Source organism: Jaculus jaculus, chromosome 12 (assembly GCF_020740685.1).
Source record: "Jaculus jaculus isolate mJacJac1 chromosome 12, mJacJac1.mat.Y.cur, whole genome shotgun sequence".
Lineage (NCBI taxonomy): Eukaryota > Metazoa > Chordata > Mammalia > Rodentia > Dipodidae > Jaculus > Jaculus jaculus.
Genome location: NC_059113.1, coordinates 44,103,457 through 44,124,357, shown reverse-complemented (window position 1 = coordinate 44,124,357; position 20,901 = coordinate 44,103,457). Strand labels below are relative to the sequence as shown.

The 20,901-nt window shown below is 39.8% G+C and overlaps 1 protein-coding gene across 4 annotated transcripts in view; it reads left to right on the top strand.

Moving 5' to 3' along the window:
• Positions 1 to 20,901, top strand: part of Csmd1 (CUB and Sushi multiple domains 1) — a 1,843,561-nt gene that overhangs the window by 1,588,627 nt on the left and 234,033 nt on the right. For all 4 annotated transcript variants that reach the window (XM_045131039.1, XM_045131041.1, XM_045131040.1 and 1 more), the window contains one exon: positions 10,342 to 10,544. In XM_045131039.1, the coding sequence (XP_044986974.1) occupies positions 10,342 to 10,544 (203 nt within the window). The remainder of the gene's footprint in view (positions 1 to 10,341; positions 10,545 to 20,901) is intronic.

The following is a 20,901-nucleotide window of genomic DNA, read 5'->3' as shown; positions in this document are numbered from 1 at the left end:
TACAACCCATCCCTAGGACATAATTTGCTGAATCAAATGGTCTAAACATATTCATATGCATTCATGCAAATCTTTTTGTAAAGCAGAGCTGATTGTTTTGGTTCACACCATAAACTCTTTTGTGTGTTCAAATTTCATCTGTCTTTTAGTTTGAAATCATAAAGTGTTTTAGAAAAATAAAATCTCTAAACAAAGTTTAGGAACCAAAGATAGCCACACTGAATATGTAGTATATATTTTACATTATTGTGAAAATGCAAATATGTAAATTTTTGGTTGCATATATATCAACTTATTTCATAGTAATAACATAATACTGTATTATTCTGAATGTTTCCCATTAATATACATCATCAATGTTAATGTTTTTTACTTGTATTTTTAGCAGTTAGCCTTCTCATTGCTGGGATATAACACCTATTCACAGGCAGCTGATAGAAGGGTTTCTTTGACATACAGTTTTGAAGGGAAGCTTCTTAATGGTGGGGACATATAACAAGCAGACAGCTGGCTCACATCATAACATATGATGAACAGGAAGACTGCAAAGTGAGTGAACTGACCTATGAACAGCCTGTGGGCTGAACCTCAAGGTTTACCCCCAGTGACATACCTGCTCTAGCAAATCTTTCACCTCCCAAATTGCCACCAGCTTAAAACCCAAGCATTTGAAACACAAGAGGCATTTCACATTCAAACCATGACACCACCACACTGCTATACATTATCCTATGTAGTTATTGAACAGAATTCCATTTCTTAGATGTATCAGATATTTTACTGATACCTGTTGGGGATATTTGGTTTGTGTATGAGTTACTTTCTTTGTTCCTGTGTCAAATTACTTCACAAAAAGCAATGTAAATCAGAAAGAGTTTACTTCAGTTTGCAGTTCCAGGTCACCTTTCACCATGAAAGGCAAGGCTTACAGGAGGCAGGAGCAAGATGCAGACAGCCTCATTGCATATACAACGGCAAGCAGGGAGTTATGGATGTTGTTGCTCAGCTTGCTGTCTACCTTTTATCCCGTCCAACACCCCAGCTCATGGAGTGGTACTATGGAGTGGGTTTTCTTGCCTCAACTAACCTAATCTAGGGCCTCCTTTATAGACATTCATAGGGAAGTATCTTCTAGGTGAGTCCAGATTCAATCAAGCTGACAATTAAGATAAACTATCACAAGTCACTTTCAAGTTTTTCAGTGGTACAAGCAAATGCTTCCTTCCTCCTGATAATTCAACTCAATTATTTCTTCACAGCTTTTACATTTTGACTTTTTTGGCATTGGGACATATTTGTTTAGTGTTCTTTTCCCTTCCCTTCTGTACTTTTCTACTAATAAAAGTCCTGCCATCTCCTTTATTGGCTTTCCCTTCCTGATTTCTCCCTGCCTCCCAGACTCACTGAGGCAAGTTAGGCATGTGTCCCTCTGAGTGTGTCCACATGGGTATTGAGTGGTGAGCCTGCCTTCACAAGCCAGTCTTGGATAACACATTTCCAAGTCCCTTAGGAATAAGACACACTGTCTTCAACTTTTTAAGCTCCCCTCCTGATGATATAGTGTCTGTATTTATGCTTTCAGTATTTTTTTTTTTAATTTGAATGAGATGAGACTGTTCTTTATTGGTATTTACTTGTTTTACATTGTTTCTGCTTGAGTCACAAGATGTAAAGCTCACACCCCAGGAGGAGGCCTGTTTGTATCAGCCTTCTGTTGGTATGTAATACACATGCTTAAATTGTCAGTGCGGATCGTGTTCAGGAAAAAGAAAAGCTTTTGTCCCAAGCACCAGATAAGGCAGAAGACATCATGAGGATTCCAGAGGGATCTTTGTTTTGGCTATCAAGTAGAAGTGAATTGTACTGTTAAAATTGCGGACAAAATGTCAGAGCCACACGTTAGGTCATGATATGCAGACATTTCTCCTACCCATACCTGTTGGCTAACTCCACAATGCATGACCCCTATACCTCAACAAGGAGGGGCCAGGGGGAGTGGGTGGGACAGGGATGAACCTAACAATGGGGTCATCTTGACTGTATTCATTGAATACAAAAATGATTAATAAAAAAATATTCCTTCATATAAATATTCACCAATTAATTCTAAATGTGTTTTAGTTTTTTTAAGATTTTTGATTTTATTTATTTGTAAGGGTGAAAAGAGAGAGAGAGAAGAAGAGAGAGGGAATGAGAATGGGTACTCTAGCTGCAGCTACTAAACTCCAGATTCATGCACCACTTTGTGCTTCTGTCTTTATGTGGGTACTGGGGAGTCAAGCCCAGGTTGTCAGGTTTTGCAGACAAGCACCTTAACCACTGAGAAATCTCTCCAGTCCATATTCTAGTTTTTAAAATTGCTTTTAATGTGCACAATCATGTTATCTACAACTAAGGAAGTTAGTTATTTTTTCCCAAACTCACTTTTTATTACCATATTGCATTGGCTAGGGCTCTATTATAGTATTGTTTGTAAGTTTTTTTTTTTTTTTTAATCCAGCACCACAGTCCTATTTCCAATATCATAGAAAAAAAAATGTTTTGTTTCTTTTTCCATAAGTAAATTTTCACTTTAATATGTACTGAAACTTTTAAGTTTTGTTTTAAATTTGTAACCAATTTTAAATATTTTCATAATTATAGGATGGATATTTCCATATTGTCTATATTAATCTTGTATCAGTCTCTGTAATTTTTATTTTCTAAAAATCTTTTATATTCATGTTTAAAATTCAGAATTTTGTAATCTTTTTGTTTATTTTATTTATTTATTTACTTGACAGCAACAGAGAGAAAGAAGGAGAGAGAAAAAGAGAGAGAATGGGCACACCAGAGCCTCTAGCTACTGCAAATGGACTCCTTGTGTGTCCCCTTGTGCTTCTGGCTAACATGGGTCCTGGGTAACCGAGACTCAAACCAGGGTCCTTAGGCTTCACAGGCAAGCGCTTCACTGATAAGCCATCTCTCCAGCCCTAAAATTCCTTTTTAAGAATTTATTCATACTAATCATAAATTAATTCTACCATTCTTCTTCCATCATCTTTTTTTCAAGCTACCATATCCAGTCAATATATACTCTCAAATAATTTCACAGTTACTATGACCAGTAGTAGCTGTCTATCCTACCTTAATTTTGAGAGTTAGTAGCCAAAAAAATGTCATTCAATAAGGTTAAAGGAAAGTAACTTGGAAATTTAACATGTTCACCAAGGTTTGGAAACTGTGGTAGAGATGCCTTACTTATTTATTTCACGGTAAGGTCTCACTCTAGCCCAGACTGACCTGGAATTCACTGTGCAGTCTCAAGGTGGTCTCAAACTCACAATGATCACAGTAATCCTCCCACCCCTGCCTCCAAGATGTCTCATTTAGTCTTGAGCTGTCAACAGCCTCTTATTTTGAGCTTTGTTGATTATTGAGTCTCCTCAGTGTCTACCACCATGTCGATAAAGGAGTTTCTCTGGCTACCTGTAAGAGCACTACTAATATTCTTTTTGAAACCTTGTAGTAGTTTGAATGTATGGACCCATAGACTTAGATATGTTTGATAAAGCATTGCTCCTGTTACTTGAGTGTTTAATGGGAAGTGCCCTAATCAGGAAAATGTATGTCACTGGGGCTGGATCTTAAGTCCAGTCCTCAATATGTGAAGAGCAGTTTGAGCTGTGGCAGTTTTGTAGGGCTGGCTCTGATGGTGTCTCTATGATTGGATCTATGGAAGTGAGCCATCTTCTTTCACTGTTGATGGCATTCCCCTGGAATATGTAAGCCTGAAATGATTCTTTCCTCCCATAATCTGTTTCTGGTTGGATGTTTGTCTCAGCAACATGAAACTGACTGCTACACACATCCTATGTAATAGTAGACATAGAAGATGAAAGAGAAGAATCAGCCATCAAAGTAGAACTATTTAGAAAGAAGAGGGAGCTCAATTCAGTAGATGGAAGGAGGACAAAAGAGACTAATAAGAAGGGAATTACAGTGTCCATGTGTTAATATTTTCAGTAAAAATGTTTATTATAATTTAACACATAAGCACTCAGATAATAGAAATTTGATAAAAAACAGTATCAGACTAAATTTAAAAAAAAAAAAAACCATGAAATTAGAAAAACATGTATTTGAAAAAAACAAAACAAAACAAAACAACAACAAAAAAAAAACTAAGTGTGGTGACTCATATTTGAAATCCAGTACCTCGAAAGTTGAATCAGGAGAATTGCCTTGAGGTTGAGCATACTCTGGATTAGAAACTGAGTTCTGGGCAAGCATGGGCTATAGTTTGGCCATATTTCTATAAATAAATCAAACAAAAACAATTAATAAATATAGGAAATGATTATTACCAAAGAAAGTAGCTGACAAAGTTTTTTTAAGATGGAGGATTCATGAATAATTTGATTTATAAATAGAGATAGTCACATATAGTAAAGATTATTGGAAAATTGTATGAATATGTTGGAAATATTTTCTAGCACAGTTTTTTTTTTTTTAGACATCACCAATATAGGTCCAGAAAGCAATTGTGTTTCATGATCACCCATATCACAGTGTAAATCACTCACCTGCCCATTGTGTAAGTGGTAGGTAACTTCTTGATGTGAGGAAGGACAGATAAAAACAAATTTCATCAGGACATAAATACTGATTAAAAAGGTGAATTCCAGGGCTGGAGAGATGGGATAGTGGTTAATCACTTGCCTGTGAAGCCTAAGGACCCCGGTTCGAGGATCAATTCCCCAGGACCCATTTACCCAGATGCACAAGGGGACACATGCATCTGGAGTTCGTTTGCAGTGGCTGGAGGCCCTGGCATACCCATTCTCTCCCTCTCTCTCTCCCTCTCTCCCTCTCTTTCTCTCTCTCTCTCCCTCTCTCTCCCTCTCCCTCTTTCTCTATCACTCTCAAATAAATAAAAATGAACAAAAAAAAAATTCAAAAAAAAAAAAAAGTGAATTCCACAAAATGAAAATGAACTAATGTGATCAGGTATGGCAGAATCTATGGTCTTTTTCTGTCTCTTTCTATCTCTATCTATTGCAGTCATGTTCATATTGCTGGTAGAAATCACCCAACCAAGAACAGTTTGTGGGAAAAAGAGGTTTATTTTGGCTTGTAGGCTTGAGGGGAAATTCCATGATGGCAGGGGAAAAATGATGGCATGAGCAAAGGGTGAACATTATCCCCCCCTCCCCCAGCCAATATAAGGTGGACAATAGCAACAGAGGAATATGCCAAACACTGGCAAGGGGAAGCAGGCTATAACACCCATTAGCCCGCCCCCAACAATGCACTGCCTCCTGGAGGTGTTAATTCCCAAATATCCATCAGCTGGGAACCTAGCACCCAGAACACCTAAGTTTAAGGGGGACACATGAATCAAACCACCATATTCTGCCCCTGCCCTCATAAACTGATAACCATACATGATGTAAAAGGTTATACATTCAGTACAACTATAAAAGTCTCCATGCTTTTTGTCAATTCCAATGACATTCATATATCCCCATAGTCCAAGATCTTTTAACTGAGCCATAATACCAAAAAAAAAAAGAAACCCTCAAAAAATTTATAATGGCACAGAAAAAACTTTCACATTGCAAAAGATAGAATTGGACATAGCAAAGAAATATTCAAGCAATGTATGATTAAACAGGGGAAATGCCAAACTCTGTAGCTCCAAGTCCAACAACTCTAGCCATTGACAAATCTCCAAGTCTGATAATTCTAACCAGCAACAAATCTCTAGAGCTCTAATTCTGCCCCTCCAGCTAGGCTACTCACAGTCCTGGAAAACTTCATTGCATTCCTTAGCAGCCATCTCATGGTACCAGTATCTCCACTGCAATCCACAGTTCATTCTCATGGCTCCACCTGGTCTCCATGCAGGAAGTCTTGCTACACACTGCCCATGGCCATTTCCAAACAAAAGACCATGTTGCAAACTCAATGACCTTCTCTTTCCTGCATGTCGTATACTCTACAATACCAGGTAGGGTGCCAATCTGTTAATCCATGAGGGGGGGGGGGCGTTGATAAAGCAGACATTGAAGAAAAAAAACATTTCTTGAGCACTCAGGCCCCTTCAAAAGAGTCTACATTCTTCCTGTTGCCCTAGTGCAAGCCAATTTGTCCAATCTCAAAGATTGTAATCTCTCAATTGCAACTGAACACGCAAAAGTTTTGGCCTAAAAATCTCTTTCTGTGCCATATCCCTCTGCTCACACCAGTTCATTTCTATGCAAAGAAACCCTGCACAACTTCTCAGGACATGGGCATAACAGCAAGCTTCTCACACAAACTGCTAAACCAGTACAAGCAAAGCTCTTTCTCACCCTCATAAGCCAAACCTCACAGTCCATAGTTCTTACTGCACTCAGGTCTTTCAACTCTGACGAGAATAGTGCTTCAAGCTGTACTTCCAGCACTGCAAGTCATCTCTTAGGCCAAGGTTTCAAATCCTTCCACATTCCTCTTGAAAATCAGCTCCAAAAGGTCAACACCACTCAGTCAGGTATCTCGCAGCAACCCCACTCCTCAGTACCACTTTACTGTTGTAGTCAGATTCTCATTGCTGGTAGAAAACACCCAACCAAGAGAAGTTTGTAGGAAAAAGAAGTTTATTTTGGTTTGCATGCTTGAGGGGATGCTCTACAATGGCAGGGGGAAATGATGGCATGAGCAGAGGGTGGCCATCACCCCCTGGCCAACATAAGGTGGACAGTAGCAACAGGGGAGTGTGCCAAACCCTGGCATTGGGAAACCAGCTATAACACCCATAACCCCCCCCCCAACAATACACTTCTTCCAAAAGATGTTAATTCCCAAATCTCCATCAGCTGGGAACCTAGCATTCAGAATACATAAGTTTATGGGGGGGCACCTGTATCAAACCATCACACTATCCATGTCCTTATATGATTTTACCAGTGCTGTTGCTTAAAACAAATCTTTGAAAACATGAATGTCTTGTATTGCCACCTAGACCTCCCCTCAAGCCTCTCATCATGAGTAAGACCTGCCTACAGGCTCTTGCTCTGTGTCTTTATATGCCTGAGCTCAGCAGGTTAAGAGAGACCCCACTATACATTGGCTTCACACATGCCCCAGCTGCAACTTTTTTCAGCTCAGATGATGGCAAGCCCCGCCCTTCAGTTTCTGAAGCTAAGCCTTCCCCTCATCTTGTTATCCTATCCTCTCTCCCCCCATGTCATCTAGCCCTGTTTTCTCTCCCTTAAGAGTGTATACAGAATCTGCCCATCTCTTGGGATCTGTTGGCATTACTCTGGAAGGTCACATAGTCAACTTCCATAACACAGAGCAGAATAAACAAACACATTTTAAAATGTCTAAATTGTTGGTAAGACACCTGTTTCACTGTCATTTGACAAAGTACTTTAAAAAATCTTGCAAAACCTTGTTTCTTCCATCCCCTTTCCTGTCAGCCCAGAGCCTAGCATTCTCATTCTTTTTTTTTTTTTTTAATCTCAGGTCTCACTTCTCACTCTTTTTCTGCTCTGGCTACCTTGGGATCCTAGCTTTCCACAAAGTCTGGAACCATATGTGGTAGATAGAGGTTTTGTTTGCCTTATCCCCGCTCCTCCAGTGACAATTTCACACCCTGTTAGTTTCTTCAAGCCTCTGATCACATCTTCCTTCAACAGTGTAGCTAAGCATCTCTGTCCCATGCCACCCTCCAGTCTCTCCCTCTCCCCAAGCCTGGCAGTTCTGTATGCCCACCTCTCCTCTCTACTTTTGTGTTTCTTTCTGTTATGCTCACCATTTACTGCCATGTTCTTTTCTTCATTGCTTGTTACTATTAGTTCCTGTCTGCACTCACTGTAATATGAACTCTGTGTTAGCTCGCTGACTTCTTTGGCCTTCCTAGAGATGGACATGACACACTGATGGTTCACCATTATATTGGTTGAATTGTAGGCCTATATTGATGAAGAGAAGACCTATAAACATAAAAAGATGATTATGAATGGAAAAAAAATAAACAAAATGCCATCCATCCATCAAACTTACTTTGGGAGAAACTGGAACCTACAGTTTAGGGAATTGGGCAAAATCAGGGCCTTTGTACAACACCTTGAGGTCAGAGGTACAAGAAACAGGAGGGGGCATTTATTTCTTTATGCTGGGCCTGGAGTGACCCTTGCACTGGTGTTCCAGAGTGTCTGCTGCAATGCCATAGGCCGTCAGGGAAAAGAAGAGACCAATGAGGCTTAGATACAGGGCTGCAAAAATAAAGTACCTACTTATGTTTTTGAATTAAATTAATAATTTGGTATGTTTTTCAGTGAAGTACACTCATGGTGCTACATGTAAAAATGTCCTGAGAATGGGATGACACATAAGACCCAATTGGACACTTAACATGAATCATACACAGTGGGCCATTGTCATGTCACATAGATACTTGCACACATGGAGATATTGAAAACTTAAATGGAAATGGCACAATGCACAGGGCAGCATGAGAGGAACAACAAGTGGTTGGTGGTGTGGAAGGGGCGACATGAATGGGTTCATACATTTTATTTGTAGCAGCCATTATAAAAATCAGTATAAGCAGGGTGTGGTGGCACATACCTTTAATCCCAGCACTCAGGAGGCAGAGGTAGAAGGATAGCTGTGATTTTGAGACCACCCTGAGACTCCATAGTGAATTTTAGGTCATCCTAGCCTGGAGTGAGACCCTATCTTGAAAAAACCAAAACAAACAAACAAACAAACAAAAAAACAGTATGGAGCCACCTCAAGAATTAGACATTGAACTCCCATGTAACTCAGGACACCACACTCTACAACAGAGTTAATTACCCATCCATGCTTATTGCTGCTCTATTTATAATAACTAATAATTGGAATCAGCCTAGATGCCCATTGTCAGGTGAATGGGTAATGAAAATGTGGTATATATGTACAATGGGATTTTATTCAACAGCATGGAATAAAGGAAATTTGCAGGAAAATGAACAAAGATGGAAAGAATTATATTAAGTGAAGTGGACCAAAACTGCATATTCTCTCTGATGCCCTAGCATGTGATACATATGAGTGCATGTATATAGGGGTTAAATGTCAGTAAAGCCTATAAAACTAGAATGGTAACCCAGAGTCAGTAATAATATGAGTCAGGAAAGGGCAGAAGATACACATGGCATGTTAACAGAAGGGGGGCAGCTATTGGTATGGAGGAAATGGGAGTTTGGGCACAGGCTGTCGAGGGAGAGGATGAAGGGCAAGAATCAACTAAAACAAATGGTTCTTGAAAATGCTAGAACGAATAATATCTAAATCTCTGTATCACAACTAAAAAATAATAAATAAAAAATAAACAAGAATCAAAAAAAAAAAGATTTGAAGCATCTAAAGCCAAATATTGGAAAAATGCATGGTGCGGAATGAATTCTGCTGTGTTCTGTACCTTATGTACCCTTCATCTTAGTGTACGACCAGAGATACACTACACATTTTATACTTTGCACAGATAAGTTATACCTGCCCTGGGCACATGTGCAAAGCAGCCTAGGGGAGGTTGGCATACAGTTCCGTGTAAGTCCGCTAAGGAGAATCTGTCTCCAGCCCAATGAACCATAAGCCGTTAAGTGAAAACCTGTAGATAGCTCACTCAGGAAATACAGATGTTTGGGTGCTTTAGCCAAACTCTTTGGCTTTAGCCAAACTCTTTGATCTGCTCCTCCCTATACAAAGGACTGCATGTTCCCTGTTGCCACGTGAGATTGGGAATGGAGATTTTTACGTTGTGGGATATGGCTAATAGAAGTGTATTTATTTGGGGCATTTCTGCCTTTGTGTTGATATCTCAAGTGCTGTACATTTTATGGAGATAAAACTTACAGAAGCAAATACATCAGGGTAGATGAAGCAGGCCAGGTAGGAATAAGGTCTGATGGAAACATCTTTCTGCTGCTGTAGTTGCTGCCATCTTATGGGCACTTTGAGAACAGCCATAATATGAAACACAAAACGGAGCTGTAACAAACTCATTTTTGGAATGTGTGGACCAGCTAGAATGATGAAAACATTCGGCAGTATTAAAGCGTTCCCCTTAAACATAGCTGATCTCTCTATCTTTATTTGCACCGTGGCCGCCTGGAGAGGTCTGTGTATCTTACACTTTTCACAAGGGAAGTCATTGCTGGGAATCTGGATCCCCTCATTCTTCCTCGATGTGGGTACAGCTGTTTTGGTGGGACTCAGTGGACATGACATGAGCTAGTGGTCCACTGCCACCTGAGGCTAGGATGGCTACTGTGAGGAAGAAGTGTGATTTAGACTGAGCACAAAGGCTGGGTTCTCTCTTTGCAGCCTGCATTTCATTGTCTTTGACACGGAGATGGCTCACGACATCCTTAAAGTCTGGGATGGCCCTGTGGACAGCAACATCCTGCTGAAGGAATGGAGCGGCTCAGCTCTGCCGGAGGACATCCACAGCACCTTCAACTCACTGACACTACAGTTCGACAGTGACTTCTTCATCAGCAAGTCAGGATTCTCCATCCAGTTCTCCAGTAGGTGAAATACTTGTACTTCTTTGTTGAAACCAGGGTTTGGGCACTAAGCTTCTTCTTTCATGGGTACAATATTTTGTTGTATGTAGCTTGAACTTTAGAAAACATACCTTTTAGTGCAGAAGGCATTTCTTTTTGTGTGTGTATTTGTTTTTCTTTTTCTTTTTCTTTTTTTTTTTCACTTTGGTGGGAAGTGAAGATTACTTTTGTTTTTTCTTTTTCCATGACAAAGAAAGAGATTAACAAGAAAAACAGAGCATAGCCAAAATTAAGTCGTTTACAGTTTCACAACATGTGGGAAAAATCATAAATGAAGAGTTGAGGGAAGAGGGAGAGCCATGAGGAAGCATGCATGGAGGAAAATGTTAATGAGGGACTTGGGGAACGCTGATGCTTAAGAGTTTCTACATTCCTGTTTACCTTCCTCTGGGCATAGGAAGGACTGTTCTGGAATGAAAGTCTCTTAACTGACCTTAGAGGAAGATCAGAGGATTTGCCATGGCCTATTTCAGGAGAAGGGATGAGGTTAGAGAGGGTCTCTTCTCAGATATCATGGGCCATCTTTGAGGGTTCTGTGTTCTAAACCAGTCAAGGTCAAGAGGACAGATAGTCTTATGAAACTGTTTCATTACAAGATAGGCACAATCAATACAGCTTCTTAGCTATGTCAGGGAAAGGGGGATGTTAAAAGTTTCAATTAGACAGTAAATATCGAGACTTGAGTGCAAAGTGGATGTGCTCCATGTAAGGAAATATGGTCTCTATCTGGTTCTCTCTAAACTCAGTAGTGGTTCTGTGCTTGCTGACTGTCCATTGGAATATGAGTGTTGGAACATCAGCCTGCCAATGAGATGCACATCAATTCCCTTCCGTTTCACCTCCAATCTTAGATGTGTCCTGCATCTCTGCTCTCTAATGCTAAAGTTTTAAGTAGCTAATAGAGTAGCTTCTGGTGAATTATTAGCAAGAACCACATTCACTCACTTAAACTATTATCTACTTAATGTAGCGCCTGTCCTTGCTCTCCAGCATATTGTAATGGGTTGTTCCCTGAGAAGAATAAAATGGGCATACCCTGTGGCATGTCAACCTTTTAGTATCCTTCAAAGAGCACCAGGTAAAGGTGCTATGTAATTTGGTGGCACTCAAGGTCAGCCACTGTCATAAAACAAGTGGATCTGCTTATGAACACATTCACACACAATTTGTCATTTGGCAGGTCAGTGGTGAGCCATATGTAGGATTTACATAAGGAAATTGACTTGGGTCAATTTAATGCTTTAAAAGGTTGCTAATGAAATTGAGGGAGGTTATAGTATGCATGCTTTCTCACACTGTTGTTTCTATGCTTTGAGGCATTAATTTGCAGACACATGTCTATGGAATCATTCATTTATGTGGAAGTATTTTCGCTGTTCTATTAAAGGATAGATCCCATAGCATCCAACCTTCCTTGAAGAATCCCGGTTTTTGAAGATTACAAACCTTACCTTACTTAAAGAAAATGTTTCATTTTATATGCAAGCTGACAGAGACCAAGAGAAGAGAGACACAGAAGAGAGAAAGAGAAATAAGAGAGAGAAAGAAGAATGGGTGCACCAGGGTTTCTATCCCCTGCAAACGAACTCCAAATGCATGTGCCACTTTGTTTGTCTGGCTTTATGTGTGTATTGAGGAAGTGAACTCAGGTCATTAGGGTTTTCAGGCAAGTGCCTGAACCACTGACCTATCTCTCCAGCCCTTCCTTGGTTTTTTGTTGCCAAATAAAAGGATTCTTTGTCTTCTTAATTTGCTGAACAGTATGTGGTAGCTCAGTGGTTGAAGGCGTGTGATACTTTAGTGGTTGAGGATGTGTGATCCCTCATTTGTTGACAGTATGTGGTAGCTCAGGAGTTGGAGGTATATGATAACTCATTGATGATTTGTGGTAGATCAGTGTTGAGGGTGTATGATTACTCATTTGTTGACAGTGTGTGATAGCTCATTGATTTGAGGTGTGTGATAGATCAGTGGTTGATAGACTTTACTTGGCAAAAAATTAATAATAATAATAATAATGAGGTGATAGATGAGATTCTGTTTCCTTATTTTCCATAATGTGAGATTTGGGCCTTTTATTCTCAGCAGACTTTGTGTTTACAACACTGTTAGTTTCACAGCAAACTTGAAGAGAAAGGACAGGGATTTATAAACACTCATCATCCCACACAGTCCCCCAAACTACGCAGTCATCACAGTCCATCCATTGCACTACCACATCATTATCCCTGAATGTCCACATTCATGCTGACAATTGCACTGTTTTTCATTCTATGGGTTCAGATAAACGTGCATTAATGTAGCTACCATCACTGTATCATACTGAATAGTAATTTTACATCCATAAAGATGCTCTCTTCCCCTGACCCTCACTCCCCCCCTCTCTTTTGGCCACCTCTGTCCTCACTTCTGTTCCTTTATCTATCTCTAACACCTCTAACCTTGTCCTTGTCTGTAGTATTTTTATCCCCAAATGCCACATAGCTGAGTTTATATAACAAACAACCTTTTTAGATGAGTTTCTTACTCTTAGCAGAATGCATTTAAATTTCCTCCATATCTTTTCAAGGCTGAGTAGCTTGTTTGTTTAGAGATGAGTAGCAGTCCATTGTCTGGATGGGTCTGTGTACACCTGTCTATGTCCTACTGAAGGGCACCTCCACTGCTTACAAGTCCATATGATTATAAATGAAGAAGCCAAGAACTTTCATGTGCAGATTTTTGTGTGAACAGAATTTTTCAATTCCATCAGGTAAATACCAAAGGGCACCAGTGCTGAATGGAGTGGGGTATATTTAGTTTTGTTGCTATCCTTTTGTTTATTTTCGATCTTCCCTTTCTCAAATTCTTGTCCAAATTCTAGAATAATTTACTTTTATAATGCACTCTTCTGCTTTCAGAGGGCATATTCCTAATTATCATTTTTAAAAAAGAATAAGTCCTTTACTGTAAATAATTGAGTATCATAAGTATTTCTTTTCCTCTCCATATAATTATTTCACATATTAAGAGCCAAAACAAAACACCTATATAAAAATTTCCACGCAATCAAAACTGACATTTTATTTTATCATGCCCTCAGTGCACCACTTTACCACATGTAGACTGGTAAATAAAGATTGAATGTGGACAATTCCATCTGACTTAGCAGAGCATCTATATATGATTTCTTCCCACTGCCTCATCTCTCATTCATAACCCTCCATGGAGTTTGGTATATGCAGAAAGACCATATCCCTGGGTAAATGCTGTATGCTTATACTCAGACTCTTTCTGAACAAAATTCTGTGAGATTGGATTTCAAAGTCTGTAGACAGGGACTTGGGAGATGCCTGATTGGGAAAGTGCTACTCTGAGTTTGATCCCCAGGACCCAAACAGAACTATCAGGCATCATTGTTCATGTCTGTAATCTAGCACTGGGAAGGTACAAACAGGAAAAACCCTGAGGACCCCTTGTCAGACAGTCTAGCCTAATAAGTAACCTCCAGGCCAATGAGAGATTTGGTTTAAAATAGAAGACGATCAGGTTCCTGAGGATGATATCTAAGGCTGTTCTTTGGCCTACACACACACACACACACACACACACACACACACACACACACACACCTGCAACAAAAAGTCTGTAGAAAGGAAAAAACAAGGTATCAAAACTCAGTCAGGGGGTTATGAATTTGAGTTCTCTTCTTGATCCAAGAAGAGGAGGGTGACTCCTATCCCTGTGCTCAGGACTCTGTTGGCCTAGGGCATCATGGACAGTCTCCACATTCAAAGCTGCACTCCTTAAAGATGGTCTCCCTATGACAACCCATGCAGCTTCCCTGAGCACAGTTGACCTGGGTCATATAAGAGATTCAGGACACACAACAAGGTGGGTAATTTCCACTGCATCCTTAGAAAGCAGCATAGAATGTCTGAGTGAGATGGTAGGTGGGAAGCTGTTTCTGTGAAAGCCAGTGGAGAAGAGAGTCAGACTAATAATAACAAGGATGATGAGGATAAACAATGATCATCCTAAAGAGAGGAAGAAGTTTGGAAATCACATAGAAAATAAGTGGATTCCTGAAAACTTCTGAAAAAAAATGAAAAGAACAGACAAGTAAGCTGAACACAGCTTCAGCGGCAGAACTCTCTGCAGGAGCAGGGTTGGGGGAGTCATGGCACTGCTGCTAAAAGCAGATGGTTTTCCTCTCCCAAGTATCCCAGCAATGAGTGCTTGCACATTGGGTGCTCAGCAAGAAGTTTCCCAAATAAAAAGGAAACCAAGCCAACAAGTGTGCAAATGACCACACAAGAAAGAAGATGGAGGGACTGGCAAGATGAGTGGTTAAGGTGCTTGCCTGAGAACGATGAGGACCCAGGTTTGATACCCCAGACCACTCTCTCTCAGATAATAAAGGAATATATATATGTGTATATATACACACACACACACATATATATGGTGAAATTCAAGTTAACATAGAATGTAATGTGTCTTATTATAGCATTTTCATACATCCTAGTGCCTTTCCCTATGTCGGCTTCTCCCAAGTCTAATTCTTTTCCTTCTCTTAGGTACACTACTTTCTGTTTTTATATCAAATTTATACCATTGAATTTGTAGATTAATTTTGATATTATAATCATTTTCACAATATTAATACTACTAATCCAATAATTTAGGAATCCTTTCATCTTCTTTTTTAAGTATTTTATTATTTATTTATTAGAGAGGGAGACTAGGATTGTCAGTGCCTCTAGCCACTGCAAATGAACTACAGACACATGTGCCACCATGTGTATCTGGCTTTATGTGGGTGCTGTATTTGAAAGCAAGTACCTTAACTACTGAGGCATCTCTCCATGTCAAAATTTTGATGTTTTTGTTGTTGTTGTTGTGCTTTTGATTTTTCAAGATAGGGTCTTATTCTAGCCCATGCTGACCTGGGATTCACTATGTCATCTTAGGCTGGCCTCCAGTAAAATTTTAATTTAAAACATTTTTAACACACACACACACACACACACACACACACAGCCACACACTGGATTTTGTTGGGCAATCAAGGAAAATAGATAATGGCAGTGTGTAGTACTGATATACTCTACAAATGCAGAACAGGCAGTTGTAACAGAGATGTACACTGTGTGTGCAAAACACAGAGTGTTATACAGACATATAATGTGTGTTCCAGACACAGGTCTTGACACAATGTGTCCCAGTATTTATAAAGTTCACACCATCATAACAGGCTCTGTCTGGCTCCTTAGCTCAAGGGGGAAAGCAGGTAGAAAGAGCAAGAGAAACACTTAGTGCTAGGTTTAGGGTTTAAAAAAGATTAAGTTTAGAGTTTCATGTAATGTTAAGGTTAGGGTTAGGGTTTCAAACATGTGTAAGTTTTGAGTTAGGGTTAGGTTTTCAAGTAGGGATAGCATTGGGGTTTCAAGTAGGTTTAGGGTTTCTTGTCAGTACCAGGTTATGTGTAGAACATCAAGAAGTGTGAGAGTTAGGTTTTGGGTTAGGATTAGCACTAGATTTTGAGTAGAGTTTGGGTTATGGTTATGATTAGGGTTATATTTTGGTTTTCAAGTAAGGTTACTTTTAGGGTTAGGATTAGGGACTAAAGTAGTGTTGGAATTTCTGGTTTGTCAGTTCCTAGAGAATCTTTGGCAGATGCAAGCCCTTTAATCCATCTCCTTCTGATATAGTAGTCAGAGCAATTGATGTAAGGAAATTATTTATCACGTGATAGATATAAATGTCTTGAGGGCAGAGGCCTTCATGTTTTTGGGTCATAATTATAAGCATGGCTTCCATCTCTGCTATATGGATAAGCCTGAAAAGCTCTCAGATATGTTGTACATCTGGGAAAATCTTTAATTATGTGGCAAGTCCCATTTTATCTGTTGTCAATGTGTGCTTCATAGGTGAATCCATTCTCAGTCAAACACTCCCACTGATCCCTTTAATAATTTTAATGATAAAGGCCCAACCATCTTCAGTGAAGTACCCACACAGTGGGAATCAAGGGTTTTGACTGGATGCTTTACAGAAGTATCTGCTGCATGTGCTTGGCTCTGCTGTGGATAACCTTATAATGCTGAGCACAAGGACTGGGCCTCTGTTCACCTTTCAAGTGATATAAGTCTTTATGAATCCCTCTTACTTATGAGATACCTGCTATGTAGGAGCTAGTTGGAAATCAAACATAATCTTTTCATTTTTCACAGTTCAATACACATTTTTGAAAGCAATAGTTTGACATAATATTAGTAATATTTTAATTAACAATTGTCACTTCCCCCATTTTATTTTTGTTTTTTGTTTTAATTTTTTCCTATATATGTGTATGTGGTATGAGCATATGTACATATGTGTGTTTGTGTGTTTTGAGGCACATAGAAGCCAGAGGTTGATATCAGGTCTCTTTCTTGGTCATTCTCCACCTTGTTTATTGAATCGGTGTCTCTTGCTTAAACCTCAGAGCTCTCCCTCTAATTTGTCTAGCAGTTTCCAGTTTTGGGGTGAACATCCAAACCACACACAGTTTGGGGGGGGGGTGGAAGGGACTTATTTTAAGCTTGCAGACACAGGGAAAGTTCTATCAAATGTTGGAAGAAGCTGGCTCCCATTCACAAAACCAAGCAAGGAGACACCACCAAGCAGCCAGCACCACAAGTAGGCACGGCCAGAGCTCAAACCTCTCTGCAGACATTTGGACTACACATCAGATCTGTCCCTGAACACACCTTAGGGCTGGACCCCAGTGTCCACCCCCACTGACAGCTCTTCTAGTCATGCAGTTGGATGTCACAATTACAAGCTTTAATAAAGCACGTGAGTTTATGGGAGGGCATATGTTCAATCTACACCACCAGCTTTCCTAGAAAACGCCCCCTCTACCTCCCAATTGTTGGCATTGCAGGCGTGTAGCCATGCCCACCGAGCATCTCTGTGGATGCTGAGGTCCTCATGCTTATGTGGTTAACACATTCAAATCATTTTCCAAGCCTACTTTAAAGTTATGTTCAGACAGGAATGCTTCCCTGAAGAGGAATCCACCACTGTTAATTCCTCAGTGTTTGTGTTTCAAGCCCTCAGTGTGTGTTTATGTCACTTCACTTCATGTCTGATAAAATGTCCTCCACTGGGAAATGAACTGAGGGTGCTCAGAAGACATCACCCCCATCAAATGTCCATTGTCCTGGCCACTTGTCACAGCATGTAAAACAGGGGGACATGAACTGACGGCTGCAATTATGTTAACAGTAATCAGGCAAACACTTCTCATTAAAGCTTAATTACCATCTAATCATGCAGAAAATGCAAGAAAATAGAGTTCAGCACAAAAAACTGACCTTTCCTCTTTGGTTGAATCAGCCAGGGATGAGGCTCCAATGCCTGAGACTCCAACACCAGCTCTCTTTCTCTTGAGGAAAATGGTGGGGGCAACTTTACATGGCTAGAGTTTAAAAGATTGATTTCTTCATAAACAGCGGTAGTAACTAAGGGCTCCATGGCATGTCTCCCCGATTTACTTTATTGAAAGACAATTTAATAGATGTATTTTCATTTAATAATAATTGGCTGTTTATAACACATGATGTCTGAACAGGATGGGACAGTTTTCTAGGAGAATCTATCAGAACCCAGTGGCTTGGGGAATGTGTTCCTATGCAGGGACAGTACACAGCACGTGTTCCTTATCTCTGAGTCTACTGTGCCCAGCTGCCTACTAAGAACCTTCTTTGGATTATAGAGGACAGACCACACATAGTTACGGGTCACTACTTGTGAACAACTAAAGAACAAATGAGTTGTATTCATCTTAGTTGTAAAGACACAATGTGTTCAGAGGTTAATGCAGATGAAGTTTTTAATCCTAATTTTACTAGATATTGGGATTTCAGATGTGTTTTATGCAGTGTTGGCAAGGTGAATGCTGCTGATGGTAGGTTGTGAACCTAAGTTTGTCCAGAATAAACCTTGAACCTGAAAATCAGCTTCAGATTGGGTAATTCCCGCTCTTTTCCTCGGTCCTCACCCATGCTCCATGTGATGTTTTCCTTTACCAACACGGTGCCTTCTGTGTAGAGACTATGTGTCTTTCACCTCACCTGCTACACTCATTTCTACCTGCATGCAACCATTAGTCCATTAAGCATGCTCAGCTCCAGTGAGAAAACCTGAGCTTGTTTCATATGTTTCAGACATTTGCTAAGGATTACTCCTGCAAATTGGAATGCTTCCTGCTGCCCTCATGTGCTAAGGTCAGAGAATGCTCATGGACCTACCTTCACTGTCTGCCTCCTATTTATACCTTGTGGCATTTGGTCTTCACCTTTTCTTTCTTTCCCTTGTGTATTTGTCTGCAATTCATTGTGTAGTTATTGGCTCTGGTGAAACAATGAGGGTTGCAAATGGATGGTTTATGTCTCTGTTGCAGTACTCAAAGTTCTTAGGAGCCCTCTCATAATAAGACTCTCCTTGTGATGTGAGGAATATGTGCACAATTGCATTTATGTGTTGAAGACATCAGCCACAAATAACCCTTGTTTTCATTCAGGTGGTTAAAGTACATTAGAAGCATAGGTGTGAGTGAGGCCCTTGGAAACACGTGGTATTGTTAAAAAGAACATAGCAATTCATGTGTCACCCATCCCACCCTTCACTGACTACAAGGAAAAAGTGTGTGAGTGTATGTGTGTGTGTGTAGTGTGTGCAGTGTTTGTACTCATGAATGGGTATGTGTATAATATGCATATATATTTATAATTGTAATTATAATCAAGCTCATTGGCACATAACTACATAATGACCAGAGAATCTCAAATGTATACACACACATATAATATGTGTAAAATTTTCTGGCAGGACCAAATGAACACAGTATCTGTGGCTGGGCATGACTCCTCCGTTCTCAGTCATGAAACCTCAAGCATGCAATCTGAATTCCATTAGCATCAATCTCCTGCTTAATTAGGTTAAATTATGACATAACACTCTTTTTTATTGCCACACATTTTCAACAAGCCCTGCCCACAAAGGTAAGAAGCACAATAGCACTTTGATTTATAAATCCCCTCCAAACACAGAGATTGTTATTATTTATTCTCAGTTCTAGAGGCAGACTGACTCCAGGGAAGCATTATGTGATAAGTGACTCAGTCTGCAGTTCTCAAATTAGATTTCTCCCTCTCTTTGGCCTCCTGCTTCACACCACTCAATTCAAACTGACAGCAGCAAGTTTCTCCTGACACTTGCTTGGCAGGATGGTACACAGTTGTGTGTCTCTACCTCAGAGACAGGGCAGACAGGCAGCACTTAAACATGGCTCCATGGAGCCAGATCTCTGCATCCTCCACGGTTACAGACCCCCTGGCATTGTGAGCAAGGCACTTGTTATCAATACAGAACAGGCAAGTTTACAGAATGTCTAATGGAAAATCTGTAATTATTTCCTCATCACAAGTCCGCCTTGTGTCAATAGACACATTTCTATTGTTCACAGCAGCTAGAAAGCTGAGAATCTATTTAACTGTAATTAGCAATGTGAATAAGTGTTTACCAAAGGAGGTTTTCAAAAGGAAAGATGAAATGTTTAATTCAGTTTGGATTTTACTATGAAGAAGCTAAAATCTGTATGACTGCATGAAGGATCCTGCAGTTTCATGAAAACGAAAAGAAAGTACAATTTTATGGTACTTTTAAAGTTTAATATTAGTACTTATATTAGATATAAAGTACTTTAATTTTTTTTGTTTATTTCTTTAAGAGAGAAAGAAGCAAAGAGAGAGGGAGGGAGGGAGGGAGGGAGAGAGAAAATGGGCGTGCCAGGGCCTCCAGCTGCTGCAAACGAACTCCAGATGCGTGCCCCCCCTTGTGCATCTGGCTAACGTGGGTCCTGGGGAATCGAGCCTTGAACCAGGGTCCTTGGGCTTCACAGGCAAGAGCTTAATCGCTAAGCCACCTCTCCAGCCTGATATAAACTGCTTTTAAACTAAGTTGAAATACTACTTTTAAACATCAAAAGACAAATTCTCTTGTTTTTCCAAGAAATATATATTTTATTTTATTTATTGGCATGTGTGTGTATGTGTATAGAGTATGTGTGATGTGTTGGGAGTATATATGTTGTATGAATATGTAAGGTGTTTATTTTTGACATACGGAGACCAAAATAGCTGAGTAATTTTTGTCTCATTCAGAGCATTCATATTTGCCTCATTAATGAGGAGAATTAATGAGTTCATAGCAGAGAGAAGGAGTGGACAGGGAGATACACATACAAACATCTCATAAGGAAACATGCATTCTAAGTAAAACATTAATA